At 46.0% G+C, this 23,823-nt stretch overlaps 1 protein-coding gene across 1 annotated transcript; it reads right to left on the minus strand.

Moving 5' to 3' along the window:
* Positions 1–4,187: 4,187 nt before the first annotated feature.
* LOC120706644 (peroxidase 2-like) lies at positions 4,188–8,719 on the minus strand. Its single transcript, XM_039991329.1, has 3 exons — positions 8,399–8,719; positions 5,494–7,165; positions 4,188–5,256 (listed from the first exon to the last, which is right to left on the minus strand). Exons 2-3 carry the CDS (start codon positions 5,716–5,718, stop codon positions 4,444–4,446), a joined length of 1,038 nt encoding a protein of 345 aa, XP_039847263.1. The 5' UTR covers positions 5,719–7,165; positions 8,399–8,719; the 3' UTR covers positions 4,188–4,443.
* Between the last annotated feature and the right edge of the window lie 15,104 nt (positions 8,720–23,823).

Below are 23,823 nucleotides of genomic sequence, written 5' to 3' on the forward strand. Positions count from 1 at the left end.
CTAATAGTTTTCCATAAAACATTAGCATTTTCGCAAGCAAACACACAGTTGAACACATTTTCACCAAGAGAGTTTAAGATAGCACACTTGGCTATAGCATCATATTGCCTCTCTTGTTGGTTATTGCTTTTAGTACATTCACTCGTAACTCTCCAAACATTTAGGCCCTTTGCTTGGAGGTGTGATTGCATTAGAATTTTCCATCGTTGGAAGCCCGTGCCATCGAAACGTAGAGGAGGTCCTAGAGAATCCATTCCTTCCCCTAAAAGAGCTAACTCACTAGGCGGTGAAGCCTACCGATCTAATGAGCCGGTAAACACAAATTTGCCAATAGAATTGGCTTTGTTTGTGAGACAAGTGAGTCCCGGCTCTGATACCACTTGAAAGGATCGGGTGCTCTAACCTAAGAGGGGAAGGGGGTGAATTAGGTGCTAATAAAAAAACTTGACCTATGGCTCCAACTATTTTGCACAAAACTTAAACTAATTCAATCTATCTAGATGTGCAACTAGGTTGTTCTAATGTGAAACCTCTATCCCAAAACAGTTATGCACCCTATAGCCTTTATGTTAATAGAATAGTGTTAAAAGAAGCCACCACGTTGGCCGAGAGGGTCTAGAAATTCTTACTTTAATTTAAAAAAAGAAGAATATACACCGTTGGATTTTACGAAGATATAACAATCTAGATTAATCTAAAGAGTTCATATCAAATAAAACTAATAAATATATAGACTAACCTAAGGAGTCCTACTAAATATTTATGAATTAGAAAAATAGAAATAAAAGGTACATGTCCGTTACAACAACAGGAGAGAGACTAGAAATTATATATATATATATATATATATATATATATTCTTTCCTAATTAGATTACATTCCACGTTGATGATGAGAGAGGAGGCATGCAATTATATAAATTTATTTTCTAATCAGATTACTTTCCATGTTGAGGAGAGATAAGACTAGATATCACCTACCATTATTCTTTTTATCAATATCACCTGCTACTATATCTTAGCAGGCTTCAATGCCACTGAATTGCAAGTAAATGCATAGGAGAAAAGCTAGAAAATTGTATATCGAACCATACAGCTTGGAAACCCAATGCAAAAATGTTCAAAGTAGGCTGCAAGTTAAGGCAAAGCACATATTGTTGCCTCACTGGAGTTGTTAGCACTAGCCTAGCCAATAATTCTCTACATGGTACACTTTTTGATCTACTTATGCAGTGGCAATAGCCCATTGATGAAATGTATGCATGCATCTATATCTATATATGGCATGCATATGGCCGAATGACAAGAATACAGAGCCACCAGTCTGTCCACCTATTCAGCTAACATGGATCTAGGATATGACATACCGATGATTCAGCAAAGTAGCACGAAATAGAGATATGACAATCGTGTAACTAAACTGTCATATGCATCCACTCCGATGTTTTCACAATAATATGCTCAAAGAATAGGGCAACCACCTCACCCTATTAACAATTCCACATCTTATGGGCACAACCATTACCGGTGCACCTTATTTTGCTGCTTTTATAACAAGTTTACTGCATAGGTATAGTCTTCATGAGTAGTTGCTGGTGTCGCAGAAAACAACAAACTACATAAAAAAATTATCTTAATAGAATAGTGTTAAAAGAAGCCACCACGTTGGCCGAGAGGGTCTAGAAATTCTTACTTTAATTAAAAAAAAGAAGAATATACACTGTTGGATTTTATTAAGATATAACAATCTAGATTAATCTAAAGAGTTCATATCAAATAAAACTAATAAATATATAGACTAACCTAAGGAGTCCTACTAAATATTTATGAATTAGAAAAATAGAAATAAAAGGTACATGTCCATTACAACAATAGGAGAGAGACTAGAAATATATATATATATATATATATATATATATATATATATATATATATATTCTTTCCTAATTAGATTACATTCCACGTTGATGATGAGAGAGGAGGCATGCAATTATATAAACTTATTTTCTAATAAAATTACTTTCCATGTTGAGGAGAGATAGGACTAGATATCACCTACCATTATTCTTTTTATCAATATCACCTGCTACTATATCTTAGCAGGCTTTGATGCCGCTGAATTGCAAGTAAATGCATATATAGGAGAAAAGCTAAAAAATTATATATCGAACCATATAGCTTGGAAACCTAATGCAAAAGTGTTCAAAGTAGGCTGCAAGTTAAGGCAAAGCACATATTGTTGCCTCACTAGAGTTGTTAGCACTAGCCTAGCCAACAATTCTCTACATGATACACTTTTTGATCTACGTATGCAGTGGCAATAGCCCGTTGATGAAATGTATGCATGCATCCCTATCTATATATGGCATGCATATGGCCGAACGGCAAGAATACAGGACCACTAGTCTGTCCACCTATTCAGCTAACATGGATCTAGGATATGGCATACCGATGATTCAGCAAAGTAGCACAAAATAGAGATATGACAATGGTGTAACCAAACTGTCATATACATGCATCCACTCTGATGTTCACAATAATGTGCTCAAAGAATAGGGCAACCACCTCACCCTATTAGCACTTCCACATCTTCTAGGCACAACCATTACTGGTGCATCTTATTTTGCTGCTTTTATAACAAGTTTACTGCATAGGTATAGTCTTCATGAGTAGTTGTTGGTGTCGCAGAAAACAACAAACTACATAAAAGATGTCACCTTTATGGTAGAGGAACTCACCAGATAGCGATGCCCAACATCTGGACTGGAAGTAGCAAGCTAAAGACCTTCACATGCGGGTGCAACATCAAACAGCTCAAGCTAAAAAAAATATATGAAACAAAACACGAGTGTTACAATTTACTAAATTGTGAATTTGAAGAATAGTGCAAAGATGCATGATTTTTCTTCTGATCAAGCTACCGACAAATAAATGTTACAAATAGTTCGGTTTGGATTGGTAGCTAAGTAGCAGCTAAACCATAACGTTTGCTGATCCTAGATGCGCCCTTCATCATAATGTTAATATCTCAACCACCAATGCGGATGGTGATGCCGCAAAGAAGTGACTCTAACTGTAGTTAGATTGCTAGCAATCTAGCTTTTCGTGGAGTAATTCTAAATTAAAAGAAAATAAGATAGTGTGCAATTTAGAGAGAATCAGGACAACCATGAATAAAATCACCATAACTTAATAACAAAAACTTACAGGGAAAAAGTATTACCAACATAAAGGGAGAGAAAAAAAGCAGGATTAGTCATATTATTCTGAGAAGGTGATGTCAACTATGAATGATTGGTTCGCTTCACCAAGAAGTGTAGCTTCATAGGAGCAAATAGAAAATAAATACACAAAAGATAGAAGGAAAAGCAGCAACAACTAAGAACAGACCTCGATCTACAAAGTGATGAGAGCCATTAGACTTAGAAAATGCAATGATAACCAGTTACGGAGATAAGAATCAAATGATAGCACTACATCATAACCACGACATGATCCCAACACAGTTGTTGGGACGACTATCACCCTAACTTAGTTTGCACTGTCATTGCCATTGAGGTATGGTGATTACCACTAATAATAATGAAAAGTGGTGAGACGGTGATGTCTTCCTACATAGAATTGTGATCAATGGTTGTCCGAGAACTAAAAATTTAGAGAACAAATGATAAATAATAGGGATGCAATTGAGTGTTTGGGAAGATATAGACTGCAAATGTGAAGTGTCTAGAAGAGAGTTCTTTTTTTTCAAGCGTAACAACAAAATTGTTGGTGGTGGTGCACGATTCTCGGTGAGGAAAAAGTGCTGCAACTATGAGACAAGGGGAGCTGAATGTACGAGGATGTAGCAATTGGAGCTTGGAGAACAAAGAAAATAAAAGAGATATTGAGATACATGATTTGAGAGGTCGCATCCAATTCTTATTAATGTTTTGATTCAAATTCAAAACTAAATTCTAATTATTAAATATAGTAAAATATTTATTTGAAAGTAAGAACTCAAATGTTAGCATAAAAGATGCTAGGTACCCGCGCTATTTGCATCTGCCTCCTTGCTAGTTCAAACTAAAACAAGAGAGGAACCCAAATCAGATTTCAACATAAACTGAGGTCGGCTCAGTCAACTGTTAAAGTAAAACAAATAATCAACAGTAACACTAGAGGTAACCGTTGAGGCTAGATCAAGGCTTGACAATAAATATTTTTTAAAAAAAAATCGACAGATGTAGGTACAAATTACAAAACACACCACCAATTATCAGCAAAACTGAATGAACAAAACAAAAATCATGCAACCTTGAATGCAGAAAAATTACCCAACTATGAACTACCTCCTGCAAGAGATACATGAACGTAACGTTGTTTCTTCAGCAATTAATTCAAATATTAACGTTTTTTTGCCATCCGCAGATGTAGCATAGCCCCGTCGGTGGTGCCGTGGTGATCAGTAGTTAGTGGCACGGCACGTCTTCCTGATCTCCCCGGTGCTCCCCGGCGGCATGGCCAGCTTGCTCAGCTTGACCAGCGCGTCGGCGAAGTCGAGGTTCCACAGCGTCCCGTTGTCGGCGTACTCGTGGACGTGCCGCATCGTCGCGTTGCTGCCGACGATCGCCCAGTCGGAGTGGAACAGCACCAGGTTGTTGAGGTTGTTGATGTAGTAGCTGTTGTCCAGGGACGCGCCGCCGCTGGCCGGCACGACGTAGCTCGTCAGGTTCCCCAGCGCCGTCGCGTTCTGGTCGCGGATGTTGTTCTCCACCGTCGGGTCCGCCGCCGGCCCGGCGCCGCAGTCCTTGGCGAGGACGTTGTCGCGGAAGTAGGGGTTGATCTCGCCGGACGGCGCGGAGAGGCGGTCGCGGAAGGAGGAGCAGTGCGCGCGGCCGATGGAGTGCGCGCCGGAGAGGATGACCAGCTCCTCGGGGGTGAAGCCCTTGGCGGCGAAGTTGCTGATGAGCTTGGCGACGTCGAACGTGGAGCCCGGGAGGTTGTTCTCGGCGTCCGTGGCCGACGAGACGACGCCGTCCAGGCGGCCGGCCGGGACGGCGTAGTCGATGCCGCCGTTGCTGAGGTACCTCGACGCGTCGCGGGCCGCGAACGCGAGGATGTCGGCGCAGGAGACGGTGCTGGGGCAGGCGCTCTCCAGGTTGGCCTTGATGGCGTCGATCACGTCGAAGCCTCGGAGACCGATGTTGGCGCCAGACGTCTTTTCTGGATAGGGATTTGCGTACGTCGGATCCAGAAGGACAGAACCATCGCAACCCTACACGTGTACTCAAGAAGATGAATGTTTGTGTTTAGGTGATAACTCAGAGAAAAAAATCAGAAATTTTATGTAACTGATGAAATGAACAAACTGAAGTAGTACTTGGATATTTGGAAATTCAGTTGACATTTTGTTTTACTGAGACTCCATAGAAGATGATCTCATATGCTAGTTGCAGATAAATTTGAAACAAAGAAAAACTGGTCATGTGTTTGCATTGTTTTCTTTGCTTACCCTGACGAAGCAGTCATGGAAGAACAGCCTGACAAGTGCAGCACCCTTGGTAATGTCGGCGTTGAGGGCCGCCTTGACGGTATCTCTGACGATACCCTCAACGCTGCCGTTGCATTTGTCGTTGTAGTAGCCGACCGTCGGGGTGCGCGGCGCCGTCGCCTGCACCATGGCGGCGGCGGCGGCCTGGAAGGCCCCCAGCACCAGAACAACAGCGGACACCTTCATTTTCTCGCAGAAATGGAGATGCGAAGGTTTGGCTAGCTTTTTTGCTGGTGATCTAGCTATATCCAGATCGACCCCAGTCCCTGTGCTGTGTGTGTGTGTGAGATCTCCCAGGAAACTAGGCTGGTATATATAGTGCGTTAGTGCCTATCAATGAGATGAGAGAGAGAAGTCATTAGCAACGGCGGCCAACTGCGATTAGTTAGTAAACTCGTTTATTCATGCCAGTTATAGACTATAATCAGCAATTCAGCATGTTCAGTCGGAGGTTCATGCACGAGGGACGATCATTATTGAGACCTATGTTCAATTTCCGGTGACACAGAAGCAGCTAGCGAACGTGGCAATCATGTCTTGCACTTCAACGCTGCGAGCACGTATACTTAGCTAGCTAGTTGCTCTTGCCGTGAACTTTCTCTTTTCTAAGGTTTTATTAGGTTGTTCTGTTTGCTAGTTTTGAGTTAGTATAATTACTAGCTAAGGTCTACCTAGTTCAGATCATATCTAACTCGCATTCAACGGTATAATCATTATTGAGGCTGGCGGCATCGCCGCCTATATACTTGTACCGACAAAATGTATGTATTCAGTTCAAAAACAAAGTTCAGCCAAGCTACACTCACACAACACTTTGACTGCATATCATGCAAGTAAATCATGTAAAAGAGACCCATTTTTTTTGTTTGTGTGCATCGCATCAAGGTCCCTCATGGATGCATTTGATATTCGACTATAGTCACTGTTTTTCCCAAAAAAAATACTAGCGGTATATCATAGAGCACATTAATTACAATATCATTTACCCCCATGCATTAAATATTATATACAAGTCATTGTTTTTCGTCCTTCCGATCTGATCAGTTTCTTGGGTTCCTCTTTACTTGTATGGATTAAAAGTGGAAGCCTATTTAGCAGTCCTATTGAGGAACTCCTATATACTAGTAAGCATGACTGTGCTAACGCCACGAATAAATTTGAAACATAAAAAACAACACATGATCCATAATCTAAAATAAAAAATATATATTTCACACAAAAGATATGTAACATAGTTATTATAGTAAGGTTAAAGTTCGTTTTTCAACACTGAACTACCACGATCAGGATTGAACTACCACGATCGGAACTACAAAACCGGACATCCTGCACAAACTAACTATTTAAACCGTGCAGATTAGCCCCCTCGGATACCACCCAGTTTTGGTCCACATCACCCATACGACGTGGCGCCAGTTCACACATTAGCTTTTATCCTTCTATATTGTCCTCTCTCTTTCTCTCCCAAACAGGTGGGCCATCCAACTCTTCTTCCCGGCCATGGCCACGACACAGCGATAGGTATGGCGGACAGCCCACCGCCAGCAGCCTCGCTGGCATCAGGGCCCAGCTCCACAGCTTCTCCTCGTCGCGTATTGCGCGCAAGCACCTTCCCTTCCTCCTCCGCCATGACCTGCACCTCATAAAAATCAACCGATCTAGTATTACAATGTCTGTGCGGGATTGGAACAATTCAATTGGTTGCAGATCTAGTATAAAAATCAACAAATTCCCCTCAAAAAAAGTAATTTGGAACAATTCAATTGAAATATATAGACTACAAAGGAAAGATTGCAAACTGGCAAGCTAAAACAGTCTACTTTACATTTCAAAGAGCTGTATTACACACATAATATTTGGGCAATTGGTTGCACAGGCATGCAAAAATGAGGTACCTGAAACAGAAGAATTTAAAGAAGATTTAAGTAAAGAACACAGAAATCCAAAGCAGGAAGGCATGGTCCAGTGGTATCCAGGCCCGGCTTAGAGGGGGGGGGGGGTGCCCATGGATTCGGGGGGCTCAAGATTTAGTATGCAGTAGGTAGTAATATTTGGCCCAACTTGAAGTATACGAGCAGATAGTCACGCAGTTCTTTCAGACATCCGCGTGAATTACCTATATTATTAGAATTTCTTTCTTTTAATTACAGTCTCAAATGAAAAATAGTTAGTCTAAGAACCTCCATAATGTGAGGCTTGAGGGATGCTAAAAAGGAAGAAAGAGTATTGGGTGCATTATTCTACACACTGTGAAAGACGATGCTTATTTCATGCGATGCCAAGAAAATATGGAGTGGGACAAGAACTTGCGCAGGTGTCAATTCCATTAAAAATTATTTCATTGTCCTTATCAGCTCTCCTCGCTAACTGCCGCTCATAGCTTGTCTCGAGTCTGGCGAGAGAGAAACTAAAAGCATTGCTATTTTATTTGACGTGAGTTCCAAGCATATTTGATAGCTTCGATGACTAATTAATCTATACACTGCAGCTCTGTAAAGTCGATGCGTATACACTCACTTCGAGACTTTTTTTTTCAAGCATCACTGCAAGCCAGCAAAAACCCAAGTTTTATATTGCTAAAGTATCCATAGCGCTAGTCAAGGCTTTGCCATGGACTTGCTTCATGCAGTACAGGGAAAACCATTGTTATAAAATTGGTAAGAAGAAATCAATTTCAGTTTCTAGTGTACATAGTAAGGATGCCCGTGCTAACGCTACGGATGCATTTCAGAAGTACAAAAAACAACGCAAGATCCATCATAAATCACACTCATCTCCACCTTTCGAATTCGTGCCTGCAGACGAAAACCATCAAAACGGGAGCGAACAAGTTAAGAGGCGCAAGGGAGGAGGAAAATCCACATACTTGGACCTCGAGCTCAACGGCGACGTGATCTCCGGCTCAAGGGGCTCCAGCCCGCCGAAGTGATCCTCTATGGCAGCACGAAGTCAGCGAAGTTGATGCAGGCGAAGATCTTCATGTAGTCCCACTTCTTGTGGCAGGTTGAGGTATGGGATGGTGCAGGTGACCACCCACACACAGTATTGCTTGGCTTTGCATCACAGCTAGAAAAAGAAGAAATTTCGCTACCCTGGTACCTACCACCAATCATATAGGCCCTGTACCTACAAACAAAATAGGGACAAAACATTATGTAAGAAAAAGCTTATAGTGATGAGTGTCATCTCCTAAAGGTGACGAGCATCGCGCCCGTCACTTATACATCGTCACTGATTAGAACAGAAAAGTGACGGGCAAAAACCCGTCAGCTATGTACGTAAAAGATGAAGGGCATCAGTATGAGCCGTCACTTATGGTATTCTTAGTCCGTGACCTATGTGTTGACACAGGTGACAGTCATTATTCTTTTGCGTGCTAAATATTTTTTTGCACGAATATGCGCGCGTGCGATTTTTTCGAGCGTTATCAGGATTCAAACCCACAACCTCAGTCTCGTGCATACCCTTCCCTACCACTAGGCTACATGATCACATGTGACCAACAATGAGATATTTTCCTTTTATCATCACTTTCTAATGTCTTATATAACCTGTTTCACAGCTATAACGATCTCAAATGAAAAACTTTTCCACTACAAAGTTGTAGATCTGGTGGCGAGCTACAACTTTCGTATATACTTTTTTTTCCCATCTGAGGTCATTTGAAAATTTTGAAAATTTAAAATTCAAAATTTAAACCATATATTTGGGTGCCAAAAGAACCTCAACTGAAAAAATTTTGAACTACAAAGTTGTAGATCTGGTTGAGGCCTACAACTTTTGTATAGACCAATTTTTTATTTGAGACAATTTAAATTTTTCAAAAATCACATGTTCAAATATTAATAAAAGTCACAAAGGTAACGCGCCTTGATGTTGCATGTCACCAATGTCATCACAAAGGTGACGCACTTTGATATTGTCCGACACCTTTTACTTATCAAAATCCGTCACCTATACTAACCTTATAAGTGGCATGATTTAATGTTGCCCGTCACCTATATCAAACTTATAGGTGACGGACCATAAATGTGGCCCGTCACCTATAACAAAGGTGACGTGCTTTGATGTTGCACGTCACCTATGTCATAACAAAGGTGACGGGCAATATTTTAGAGAGGCCACCAAGAGGTAAAAGGTGACGTGCATCATCTTCGCGCGTCACTCAGATAACAAAGATGACGTACAACAACATGTCACTTTTGTGCACGTCACTATAGATCTTTTTTACATTGTGAAATGAGGTAATGGAACCAGAAAATGGAAGACAAATTAAAGTATATAGTGGGTGATTGCCGCTATTATTCTAAATATTTGACCTCAAGCAGTATATAGAAAAGATGTATTTAAAGATAAATATGACAATGTCCAATTAACAACTGGTAGAGAGACGGAAAAAAAGAATTTCACATAGACAAACACATGACCATTTAGTCAGCGCATGCCCAATTTCCTGCTAGGTGAAGAACACATGAAGTTTTCAGAGAATGTATAGCTACGGGTTCAATTGTTCCACAACGCATATGTTGCATCACGAGTTATTGATTTTTTAAGCAGTAAAGACATAATGGAAACAACAAGAAAATGGATACATGGAAACAACAAGAGGCGGCGCCGGCGCCGACGCTGGATCCGCCGGCCCTCACGTAGGGTTTGAATTGGAGGCACTTAATTGTAAAAGCATCAATAGTCTCTGTCACGCACCAACAATAAACCAATTTTAACTTCCCATGAAGCTTTCATCTAGAAAAAAAATGCCCAGAACTTAAATGCTGGATGCAAACGAAATATTTCTATTTATAAGAGCACCATGAGTAGTAACCGTACCTTTGCAGTAAGCACTCTATGCAATCATGCTTCAAGTTCCCGTTCAATTTGGTACAGTTCCTCAGCAATCCCTCCTCAAGCTCCTCACCTCTCATATTTCTAAGTAAAATCATTTTTGACTTCAAAAACACAACACGTGCTCGACTGCTGGCATTTCCATCATGAAGTGGTAAATGCACAATATTTATATGGAGTCACAATCTACCAGTTGGAGCAGCCGGCCATCTAAGTAGTGATGACAAATTACTTGTATTTTGATTGATAGTGTCAGGTAGAAACAAAGGCTTCTAATCAATTCTCTTTTTGCTCCACCAAGAGAAACAACATTTTTACTTGTCAAATATAGCAGTGTGATATTTGCAGTGAAAATTGTAGATGGTTACAGATGCAATATCTAAAGCTCGAGTGAGTCGAGCTGGCAACTGTTGACGCCTTTTCTGGTCAACACACGAACGCGCTAGATCGCGCGGTGCGAGGAGGGGCTCCTTGCAGCGCCTCCTGCGTGGAGCGGTCAGACCGGTCAGAGGGACCGGTCAGACCGGTCGCCGTGCAGAATGGCGACGATCCGACGAATGCTCACCCGGGAGGGAGCCCGTCGGGGCAAGCGCGCGTAGGGTTGCCCTAGGCTCAGCAGGCCAGCTAGGGCGTCCTCAAACGCCATGGAGACGAGAGAAGAACAGCATGTCGAGGTTGGAAAAGTAGGATAATGAGAAAGAAAAGTAAAGGTAATGAAATAGTAGATTTGTTTTGTATTTTGATCGATTGGATCCCTCAATCGGCCGTGGCCCTTTATATTTATAGGGTGGGTGGACTTGCCCCACAAGAAATTCTATTACAAGATCTAAATCTATGAAAAACTCTAGTTTTACTCGGACTCTGCTTGGACCGGTCGGTCGTATCAGACCGGATACAGGAAAACCCCAACCGGTCAGACCGCCTACGGACACCGGTCAGACCGGTCTGCCAATTTTGGTCATCAACATATGCCCCCTGTTCTTTGGCACAGCTTGCATGCCCAAGAACACTCCTCTGTACCAAAATTGTCTAAGGGCGATGATCAATAATACATCGGCCATTTTTTGGGCTAAGGGCGAGAAAAAAATTACCGGGCATGTCTTGCTTTACTTCAAGTTGATGATGAAACAATTTGCTTCGGTCTCCAAATTTTTTTCATGATTACTGGCTTTGTTGGCTCGACGTCCACTTGATGCTCCATTGATTCTTGCTTGCGCAAACGTTGTAGCCTCCTTTTTTGGGTGTGAGATAAGCCTGAGGGACACCACCTCGGCTGTAAGTACTTTGAATTTCCCTTCACGTCCTTCTCACCCTCCTTGCTGCAATTAAGATCCTTTTTGACCAGATTATTGCTAATCGGTCTTTGAGAGATACAACTTGGATACATAAAAGGATATTGACTATAATATGGTTGTATATATATCCTACTATAATCCAAAGATGTATAACAAGAAGGATACGACCAAAACCATGGAACAACTGGTCCTGAGTATGACATAGCAGCACAGTTACCTTGAGACGAATGATGATCCAATTGCTCGCAAAATCTTGATAATGTCTCATCCTTAGCTTTGCTTGGCCGTCCCATCTGTTTCTTCTTCTTCTGAGTAGCTCCTTGCTTCTCATATTTGGCCAAGAGTTCCTTAAAACTCGGCCTCATCTTGCTTTTGGAGGAACTCTCAGATTCACTGGACGCACCGGTCAGACCGGTCTGAGTACCGGTTAAACCGGTTGGCTTGTCGTCGGTCTTTTCTTTCTTATCTTGCCCCCCAGCCGAACTTGATTGTTGTTCAGCCATATCGTTTGAAACATGTTCAATATCAGGGACAATTTTATCAACAGAACTAGCCGATATTTCTTCAACGGTCGGCTTTTCTTTATCTTGTGTCAAATCTGAATTTTTATTCAATCGTCCATCTTTTTTGACACGATAGACTTGCTTCATCACTTTGTATTTTCTTTTCTGCACAGGCCGATTTTTAGAATCAAAACGGCCACTTTTTGTAGGTGATGGCTCACTAATTGCCGGCTCCCTATAAGTAATATAATTTGGGTGCAAACATGTAGGAAGAGATGACATATATGAATTATGAAACCACGGTGTACAAGAATAAGGCATATTGAAATAAGCACCCTGTGACATATACATAGAGGATCCATATGATGGAAACGGCATTGACATAGGAGCATAATTCCATTGCCGATTCTGATTATAGAATTTCTGTTTTGGAACAGATTTTGGTTGCTTGAAATTTTTAGCCCGACTAGCATGTTTCATATCCTTTTGTTTTGAGGATTTAACCGGAAGCTTCTTATTGGTCTTCGGCTTTCCTTTTTCATGCTTATGACGGCTTTTGGATTCAACAGTTTTTCAAACACCAATCTCGGGTTTCTTGGGCTTCACCATCTTTGGCTTTGATTTATTTTGCGAAACCCTGGGAGAGGAGGTTAGACCGGTTGGAGAACCGGTCAGACCAGTTGCGGTACAACCGGCGCCTTTGCCTTTGTTTTGTTGCCCCCCGAGCGTATAAATACTAGAATTAGTTTCTGTGTACTTGTTAGGGGAATTTGGTTCGACAATTTTGGCTTGAGACGGCCGAATTGCATCTTGACCAGCAACATCAGGCACACTTTTGCAATGATTATTAGCCGGCTTTTCAATAACCGACTTTTGAACAACAGGAGCTTGAATTGAACTATTTTTTTATCAATCAAATCTTTGACAATACCAAATACAACATCAGATAAATTACCTGAGGAACGCATCTCCATCAATATTTCAATGTTGGATGGTATTTGCCACTCATGTATCCTCTGGACTCCTTGCTCTGTTGTATGGCAGCGGGACAAGAATAACCTTTTGAGTGCCCCGTTGTGTTCTCACTTATACTCCTCAAGTAGCTTATCATGCATCGTCATATTGCTAGGGTTTGAAAAATCGGCCATGATAACCTGATTTTCTTCCCCAGCGGAGTCGCCAATTTGTGTTGACGCCTTTTCTGGTCAACACCCGAACGCGCTAGATCGCGCGGTGCAAGGAGGGGCTCCTTGCAGCGCCTCCTGCTTGGAGCGGTCAGACCGGTCGCCGTGCAGAACGGCGACGATCCAACGAACGCTCACCCGGGAGGGACCCCGTCGGGGCAAGCGCACGTAGGGTTGTCCTAGGCTCGGCAGGCCAGCTAGGGCATCCTCAAACGCCATGGAGACGAGAGAAGAACAGCATGTCGAGGTTGGAAAAGTAGGATAACGAGAAAAAAGTAAAGGTAATGAAATAGTAGATTTGTTTTCTATTTTGATCGATTGGATCCCTCAATCGGCCGTGGCCCTTTATATTTATAGGGTGGATGGACTTGCCCCACAAGAAATCCTATTACAAAATCTAAATCTATGAAAAACTCTAGTTGTACTCGGACTCTGCTTGGACCGGTCAGACCGGTTAGACCTACCGGTCAGACCGGTCAGTCGTATCAGACCGGCTACAGGAAAACCCCAATCGGTCAGACCGCCTATGGACACCGGTCAGACCGGTCTGCCAATTTTGGTCGTCAACATCAACCTTGCTTGGCTTTGTTGCCGGCGGCCGGCGGAATCGACCCCCCAAGTGTTGCTGCCTGCCCCCTTTCAAGCTATTGTTGCACCTCCAAACACTCGATCCGGCAAGAAATTTCACAAATTGAGACTGAAAACTGAAAATAGATTGATTGAATCTAAGGAAAACATGAGCAACAGCACGATACCTAGTGAATGCCGCCGCGGCCGCTGCCTATGCCGTGCATACGCCACATCTGGTCCTCCCCACTCCGCTGCCTTGGGCCTTGATGTCGCCTCGGCATTCGCCAGCGGCGCTCTTTGGGGCAGGGTGCCCCACTTTCGCCGCCAGCGTAGGGCCTTGCCTCGGCCGGCTGCGCGGTGGCGGGATTCGGCCAGTTTCGAGGCCGCTGCCGGATCGACCTCAGCTACCACCAAATCGACCTCTGCCACTAACGAATCGATCTCCGCAGCCTCCAAATTGAGCTCTGCCTCCACCTCCCCTCCGACCGCGGAACCCGCCCGAGCCAAGGCCGCAACCACGACCTCTAGGGTTTGGCGCATCGGGTCCCGCCGCTGCGCGTCCCGCCGGCGCGTGGTGATCCGGTGGCCAGAGTGAGGCATGGGCGGCGGCGGGAGGCAGGCTGCTCCGACTGCGGAGGTCGCCGCGTTGGGAGGAGAAGCGGCGGCGGTGACGGTGGCCCTGGCCGCCGCGACGGCAGTACCGCCTGGATTAGCGACGGTGGTCGCGCCCGCTGCGACTTCCGCAACCTCACCATGGCCCCTCGTCACAAGGCAACGATAGCGGCACCCCACGCACCGCGCCTCTGTCTCGCCCCACCGCGGCCTCGCGACTCCCAGCAGCGGCCCCTCTGATGCTGCCTGCACCCATCTGGTAGTCGGCAGTGCCCGCCGCTGCAGAGGGGAGGCGCGGAGGGGAGGCGGCGACGGTGGATGTGTGAGCTGAGGCACGGAGAGGAGGCAGCGAGTGGGGTGGGATTTTTTTGTTCGCCCGCATCTGGATTCGAACCCCAGCGGCTTGGCGGCAGCCGTAGCGGGCATGCGCGGGCTTCAACGCGTTGAAGCCTTTCGTCCCGTAGCCGTCGGATTGAGTTGGAGGCTCGTAGTGGCTTATATGTGCCATCGAGTTTGACTAGAAACAACACGCAGCATTGCCGCGCTGAAGCCATTGTCTACCTTTGGTTTTGCCACATATTTATAAATATTCTGTGGTTTTGAATTTATAAGAAACAAATGTACTGATCAGCGAGCACCGTACTTGCATTGAAGCACCAGAATTGTAAATGTTACATGGTTTTATAAAGATCCTGACTTTACATAGGGGCCAAAAGATTGTTTTTTCAGATGTACTGGGCAAAAGATTGGTGTTTGCGATTGCTCGAAAAGCATGGTGTTACCATTGCTGGAACTGCAGTAAGCTTTAGATAGCAAAAAAATAAAATTGGATTTATCTAGATGTCTGTGTACATTAGTTGCTAAAGTAGTTCCGCAAGTGGTACTCAGCTGCAACTCTTGAGGACGTTGTCCAGGTAACAACAAGCGATATGAAAGTAACTCACATTCTGATCTTAGAAGAAGTAACCTAACTTATACAAGATCACCATGAGTTAGTAAAAAGAGACCTGCAGAAAAAGTTGTCTAGCAAAACTTATAACAGGAAGGCTATACTATGGCTAGCAACTAAATAAAAGCAAAATCATAACTTCGGGCATAAACCGGTAACCAAATTTTACCAACATAATAAAATATTGATAAAGCATGTAACAAAATTCCTCCAACATTTTTTGATACCAGAAAGTATTTATTTTGGCCTTAGTAAGACAAGTTGAACAATTAAAGATCTACAAACATGCATACAACTTATGGGCTTGGGAATTTTACAGTGAAGTACACATGCAAATATGGGGCTACTACACAAATTTCGTAATTTTTGGACTTCCAGAACTGCAGAGATTAAATAAACAAGCTTAAACAAGCATTACTTATGATTAATTCAATACATTAAAGAAACATTAATTACACAGGAGGTTTAATATTTTTCTTAGGTACTGCATGTCAAAACAAAGCTAACTCAATTGGTTTTATAATTATAGCATGCTCCTAACTCCATTTATGCATTTAACAAGCTACAAAAGAATTTATCTAGCATAATTAAAACTGCGCAGAAAAAGTTATCAAACAACACATTTCATGGTCTATCATATAGAGTATAAAAAGATGCAGCTAACAAAACTGATTTTGTATTTTTAACATTTTTCTACAATTTACTATGCATTTTCAAAGTTTCAGCCAGTTTTTCAAAAAGACCCTACGCAGCACTATTTATATGAGTCTATGGTTGTGGAGTTAGCCCCCTAGATTTGTCCCTGTTGTTGCGTGGGGTCCCTGGTCGCGAATTGGAGCAAGCGAGGCACTCAGGGAGCTCAATTCCGGCTATGGGGTTGGCACGGGAGCAACCAACGCGATGAGGGGAACCCGCGTGGGGGCCCTGCGCAGCTGCTGGCTTGCCACAGGCGGCCAGCAGCGTGCAGCTCGGCCCGGCCATAGCGGCCGCGGCGGCGCAGTGCCACTGAGTTGCGGCGTTGCGGCGTGTGGCCATTTGAGTTGTTGATGAGATGTGTTTCATAGTACATGTGTGTATTTTGTTTCGTAGTACTGTAGTTAAATCAGATTTTAGTTCGTACTGGTAGCAATTAATATATGTAGGTAAATGTACAATTTTTTTAATCTACACAGGTAAGGTAAATGTGTCGATTCGTTATGTTCGGGTAGTTGTCATGGTCCACAACCCTTTGTTGACTTAGTATATATTTTAGGCAATCTGGTATCATGATGCTATTGTTTAAATAATATATTATTTTGGATATCGAAATAGAACCGTATTCGAGAGGGAGGAGTATAATTAGCCGGAAACTTAATGTAATTGCGAAATGAGGAGAGATGGACTTTCAATCATGAGATTGAAAGTAGACGTGATGGTATTTTCTTCAAAGAAGTAAGAGTTATATTAAAATATGGCATATTATTATTTGTGGAGGTAGCATGAGAAATTATAGAAGAATGGTTGTATGATATTTTATTTTTAGCAGAGTAGGATCTTGTGTTGCTATGGTATTTTACTCATGTAAGTAGCGTGATTATTAGAAATGATATATGTTTTTTTAGAAGTTTCACATTGTGGCGGGTTAGTTGTGTAAGGTATGAAGGTTTGTTTCTTCAAAAATAAATTCGCTTGGAATTTGTTTCATACCGCGAACCTAAAGATAATTCGAAATCATGGATATCAAACTAATATCATGTAAATATCTCACACTTCTCTCCTCTTTCTCTCTTTCCCTCGGATGCCTTGCCGCGGTTAGAGATCCGTTTGTTTCCTGTGGAGACCCATCGACGCCGTTAATGGAAGAGGAATCCAATGCTGCTCTGCTGCTGTGCTATGTCGCCCTGGCATTCGCTACGCTGACCGGTGGGCGGCGGTGGCCGGTGGACTCTGGTCCCAGCAGCAGCCAAAGAGGCTTGTGGGGAGGTGGCTCCGATAGTGGCAGGCAGCAGATGTTGTCTGTTGACACGAAGCGTACGATGTGGTGTGCGCTTGTGGTCCAGATACTTCTCGTGAGGTGTCCGGGTTTATCTTCGTGAGGCGTTTGACAGCCTGCAGCTGGAGGCTGGAGCTAGAATGGTGTGAGAGAAAAATACTGTTGAGCTGGCTGGAGCTGGAGCTGGTGGCTGGAGTGGTGTGAGAGGAAAATACTGTTGGGCTGGAGCTGGAGCTGGTTGCCGAACGGAGGCAATTCATGGCATGGCGCCGGCACCTATGGCAGCCAAGAGCGTTGCGCGGGCATGCTTCTTCCCTTTGGCCGTCGCCTCCACTGCCGCCGCGGCTGGCGGCCGGCCAGGCTACGTGGGCAGCTGGCGCGCGGCGCTGCGCCAAGGATCGGCCAGCGGCGGCACGGTCTGGTGGCCCAGCGGCCGTGCGGCTAGGCCTGGGCGCGGCCGATGACCAAGTGGAGCACGAGGCGCGGCCCAGGCGCAGCAGCTGTGGGAGGCGGAAGACCACGACCTAGGCTACGGCAGGTGGAGGCGCGAGGCCGGCCCGCGCCGCTGAGGGAGCCTAGCGGCTCAGCGCGGCTGCCTGACGGGCAGGTCAATGCGGCGGTTCTTCTGCGGCGGCTCCTCTACTTTCGCTCTCTTCCGCGGACCGGCGAGTAGCGCGGCACGGCGCGGCGATATGGCTGTGCAGCAGGATACTCGATTCGGCAGCTCCTCGTCCGCTGCGGCTCCTCCTGCGGCTCGTCCTCCTCCGCGGCGGCGTGGGAGAGGACGGAGGGCTGGGGAGGTCGAGGGAGGCGCGGCTGGGCTCCCCTGGGCCTTGAGTCGGGCGGGGAAGTGACTGGAGGGAGGGGATCGACGCCCTGCCGGAGCTTCGGGCGGAGCTTCTATGGTTGCCGGCTGCGCAGGTGCGCGGCCCTTGGCCGCGCAACGGACGACGGCCGGCCTACCTCCCCCTACTCTTCATGGTGAGGCGGCGGGCCGGCCCCTGTTTCGTCCCTCTGTGGTGCGCCGGCGGCACGGCTTCTCCCCCTTCCCTCCATGGCCTGGCCCGGAGGCGGCAGCGCGTGTTTTGCTCACTGCCCTCGCCGTCCGCCGTGAGGAGCCGGTCGGGGGGAGCCTCGGCCGCGCGAGGTCATTGGGGCGGCGGCCGGCCGGCGGGTGGCAGCACGCGACCCCTTCCTCCTTCGACGGCCGGCGTCCATGGGCCGTTCGTTGCCGGATGATGGATGGCCGGGATGTCGCGTGCTGACGTGGCCCAATGAGAGGTCTCGGAATTGGCCAGGAATTGTAGGTAGAGATATGGTAGCATTTTCTGGGTACAGGTATCTGGGTTCACAAGGTTGTAGCTCCTCAGTGGGGGCAGAATCCGGGGTGGATAGATCAAAATTCCCATCGGTGCTTTAGAATATTGGATTGGAGGATATTGGAGGATGGAGGACAAGTAATCTTCCCGTGCTAACGCTACGGGTAGATTTCAGACATATATCAAACAACACATGATTCATAGTCCAAACTGAGAAATATATGTTTCACATAAAAGATGTATACCAATCATTTTTGAAGCAATTCAGAGCTATGAACTACTGCAAAGCTTAACCGAGATGTATAATACCAAGTTACACAGAGTACTTGAACAAAAAAAATGAACCAAAAGAAAGGAAAAGGGAAGAGCTCACCGAGGTAGCAGCAAGCTTGTTGAGGTATCACCGGTAGACTATGGAAGTTAATTTTGTTACTGCTGCGAGCAAAATGAAAACAGAATCAATAAAATAAAATAGGCTTTTATTATTTATCGTGTGATTATCATGTTAACCCACTCGCAATGCTAAAAATGGCATATCAGTCTACGAACTGAGTATGCAATATAATAGTGCAATCAGTACTCACTAAATCTTGAATTATTAATAGACCAAGAAACATAAGGATTATTCTATATGTTTGAATATGAGCTGCTTCTTGAGTCGCTAATCAGAAATTGTTCTCTTCACTGATAGATAGTCCTTAATCAAGGTGATTGAATTTCTGTGTCCATACTCACTTAGCTGAAATTGGTGTAACATGAATATGTAGGAACATACCCAAGACGCATAGATTTATCAATGCAATCCCTACAAAATCAATGCAGAGATTCCACCACCATTCTTATCTTCCGAATAATATTTGCAAAATGACCATAAGAGGAGCAGATGGTCAGATACACAGATTTTGTGTATAGATGCTACTTCTAGTGTCACATGCATATTAATGCAAAAGGCAAACAAAATGAACCACGAAGACGTGTGATCAATGAAACACGATTTGACTCATGAATTGAATAAAATGAACCAAACCTCATTTGTAAAGCCCGTGCTAACGTTACAGTGACATTTGAAACAACAAAAAAGGGTATATATAGGCCTTGTTTGGTTAGTATGGTTAGTGTGTCTAGCACATCCCTTCACCTTCCGTCCAACTTCTGACATGATCCTCAATATCGTGAACTTCATAGCTGCCACCAATATGGGCGGCTGGATGCTGACTTAGTTTCTGAGCATTCCTGCACGTTTTAACTTGTTGCATCAAAATTTGATGAGAAAAAGATAGGAGAGCTCACTTGAATTCTGAGCAACTTTGAACATTAACATCTAGCAGCAGCTCGCTGATGAAGGAAAATTCAATTAGAAGTTCAGATAGCCATGAGAATGCAAGAGCTTGTAAAGAGATACTGTATTGTGTAGATTACCATTGCTCATCAGTGTTGTCACTCATGCAAGCAACCTTATTTTGGTGCAGTAGTGCTTCCTTGAGGCCTGCATTGAACAGTACTGACTCAAAAACAGGCAGGTGTTATTGTGACTCGAGAACCAAATTGGAGATGTAGCTCAAACAAGATACATTTTGGACTTCACAATACTAATGCATTTTGGGCTTCACAATACGGAAGCAATAGCTCAAACAAGATACATTTTGGACTTCATATGAAAAAAGTTATGATTTTTTTCTGCTTCAGACCATCTTTAGGGGCAAGTCATGTCGTCGCCCGCTGCTGAAAATCATTTTTAGGGGCGGGTGATCCCCTGAAAGTTGCGTTCATTTTCTAGGATGGGTGATAGCATCACCTACCTCTAAAAATGGTGGCTATTTCTAGGGATGAGTGAAGCCATCACCGCCCCTATAAATGCATTTTTAGAGGCAGGTCAACTACTACAGTAGCTCTGCTGGGAGTTGGTTATGTTTTAGCCTGCTCTTGAAAAAATGAACCGTTCCTGTAAATCATTTTTGTAGTAGTGAGTACCCTAAAAACGTATGCGCAGTCATGGTAGATTTTCTAACTAGTCGAATTTGACTACTACATCTTTTTTGAAAGATCAATTTGACTATATATATACTACTATTGCAGCAGATTCAACAAAACCAGTCTTCCAAACTTTTACTTATATAGAGGCATTTATTTTGTACATTACCCAACAATGCTCAAAACTCCAAGGTTTACCGAAAATCCAAGAAGCTTCCAAATTAACTACTCGATGGCATGTGGTTGCACATCTTTGTTGCCTTGTCGCAATGTTAATTGGGTAGGTACGTACTGTCTCGCATGTTCCAATACATTTTATAGGTATAGCATCACCTTTTTCTGGCTTTATTAACTTTTTATTACTGCTGAAGGGACAGGCTAACTACTTGACATCCATGCATGTGTTTATAGAAGTCTATCACATTAATTTTTTAGGACATGATAAATACTTAAGTGTTGCACGCACATGCTGGCAGCGCATCCAGTTAAGCTTGTCTCCAGAAAAATGTAGATCGTGAGCTCAACCATCCGGTACCCTCACAATTCTGTTGAGTTGTTAGGTTCGATCGAGTACAAACATGTATACTAGCTATATATTGCTTAATTAATAAGCACATACTTAAATTTTCCTTTATCTAAAATGCAAAATGGACAATCTGAAATTTGCTTGTTTTGCTTATTGTTATTACTTGCATTCTTGTCTCTCTGAACGTTGTTGAAGTTATCTGTTTGATCATCAGTTTAATTTCAAAGGAGACATCAGAACTTGCTCTTACCAGTACGGTGGTGATGGTTGAAAATCACAACCAGTTCTAGACGACCCAGCCAACAATGTTCTGGTTGTATCAGCATTAACCGGAGTGATGCAGGTATCACGGCGATTCAATGTGAACCGGTTGTGAAGACGTGCCGGTTATGAAGCCTGCACTACGGGTTCGGCTAGTTTGCCGTGGCACACGGTAAAGCTTTTGTCGTGTGGAACATGGCCCAGCTGCGAGGAACCGCACGCTCAGACGGGCGGAAGGCGACTCCCGTCGCCTGAGCGCCGCCGCCGCCGCCACCGCCGCCGGATCTCCTTTCTCCGGCCGCCTCCGCCCCTTCCAGCTACAGATCCGCGCTCCCCTCGGCTCACCCTCCCCATCTATCCCCCACATAGCCTCCCTTGCTGTGCGTGTAGAGAGATCGGGGAGGATGAAGTAGCCGCCCACACCACCACCCGCCGCCGCCACCGCCGGTGACCACTCCGGTCCCGGCGGCCCCAGCCCCTGCCGGCAGCCACTGTTCAGCCCCTCCCTCACTTCACCTCCGAGCCGCCGCCATGCCCGGCGTGCTCGACGACAACGATGACCTCCTCGACGACATGGCTCGGCCTCCCGACCCCGACCCCCCACCTTCCGCCTGCAGCTCGCCGGAGCACCTCTGCTTCGATTCAACGCCGCCGCCGCCGTCCACCCGCCCACCGGCAGCCACTGCGGCGCTGGCGGCCACCACGCCCACGCTGACGGCCACCCTGGCCCTAGCGACCCCCTCCTCCTCGCCAACGGACACTCCTCTCTCCTCCCCCGGGCGCTGTGCTCTCTCCCGGACGCGGCTCCGTTTTTCCCTAGCGGCCACTCCATGGGCCGGGGGAAGCGGCTCCGATGGAGAGATGACACCCCACCCCTCTCCGACGACGACGGCTTCCCGTCCTACCGCGACATCCTACTGCAGCAACCGAGGGCGGCCTCCCCTGCCTCAACACCGCGCGGCGGTGCAGGTCGATGCGTCGGCTCCTGTGCCCACTCTTCGCTCCATCGTGGTGTTGCCTCCACGTGGCGAGGGTGGGCACCGCAAGCGTCCTCGTCGGCGGGGCCGCCGGCCACCCTTTCCGCCTCCCTGGACGGACATGCGTTCCCGGCACCGCGGCCGCCGGCGCGGAACGACGGAACTGGTCATCGGTCTCCTACGGCACGACCACCCCCACAAGGCTGGTCGGGCTGCCCCATGCCGTGCCCAGGGTCTTGGTGCGCATCGCCCTCCTCGCGTCGACCCTGATGGATGGCAGCGAGTTGAGAGGCAGCGCACACATCCTCGGGACCTTCAGGAATGGCCTCCTCGGCCGGATGCGCCGCCGCGGCGATGCTTCCCCAAGGTGCTCGATGGACGATGCTTGAACTGCCTTTCCTTCAAGCATCGGGTTGCTTCGTGTCGTCAGCCATCGCGGTGCCTGCGCTGCCACGGTCTTCGGCACCGTGCGAAGGATTGCTTGCGACCTCATTGCCCGCCACTTCGGTCGGGTCAGCCTCAGCTGGACAGTCATGTTGCTCCTGTTGGATTTGGGCATGGTTGTGGTCGCCCTCCGGTCTCGGATGATAGGCCGTTGTGGACGACTGCTGCTGCTGACGGTAGCCTCGACCTCAGGCTCTCCGCCACCGATGCCTTGGCCGTGGTTGCTTTGGCTGCGGCCAAGTCTGCGATCAAGGCTGTGCTTCGCGTCGAGGAGGATGACTTCACCCTTGGGCCTGCCTTCCCTGAGCTGTTCGTGGCCACCTTCCGATCTCAGGAGCTTCGTGATCGGGCTTCGGCGGCGAGTGTTTCCCAGGAGTGGCCATCGCTCCCCGGTGGTCTCTAGGGGCACTCTGGGGCTGCCACACCCGTGGCGCCTATGGAGGTGCAGTCTGTGGAGGCGCCACCTTCAGCTGAGGTGCCGGCCATGGTGGTGCCGCCTGTGGAGGTGCCACCATCGGCCGAGATTGTGGTGCCGGCTTCTGAGGAGGCAACCGGCACGGTCGGAGCGTCGGAGGACGGCAATTCCGCGGCCTTGGAGGACTTCATCAGCAATGTTACGAAGACTATTCCACTGCCACATGTGGACATGCCGCCTCGTCGCCGTCGAGTTGACCCTGTCCTCATCGACGCGCCCCCTCAGCTGCCTTCGTCTGAGGCATCTGGCCTCAGGCGAAGCCGTCGCCAAGCTTTGGACCCTCTCTCGACTGTCAAGCCAGCTCAGCAAGGGGCGGTGCTCCTGATGCGCCGACTCGGTGAGGTTGGCACGCCTCTGCCCTTGGCGGCTTCGGCGGAGGAAGCGGTGGATA

Source organism: Panicum virgatum, chromosome 5K, assembly GCF_016808335.1.
Source record: "Panicum virgatum strain AP13 chromosome 5K, P.virgatum_v5, whole genome shotgun sequence".
Taxonomy (NCBI): Eukaryota; Viridiplantae; Streptophyta; class Magnoliopsida; order Poales; family Poaceae; genus Panicum; species Panicum virgatum.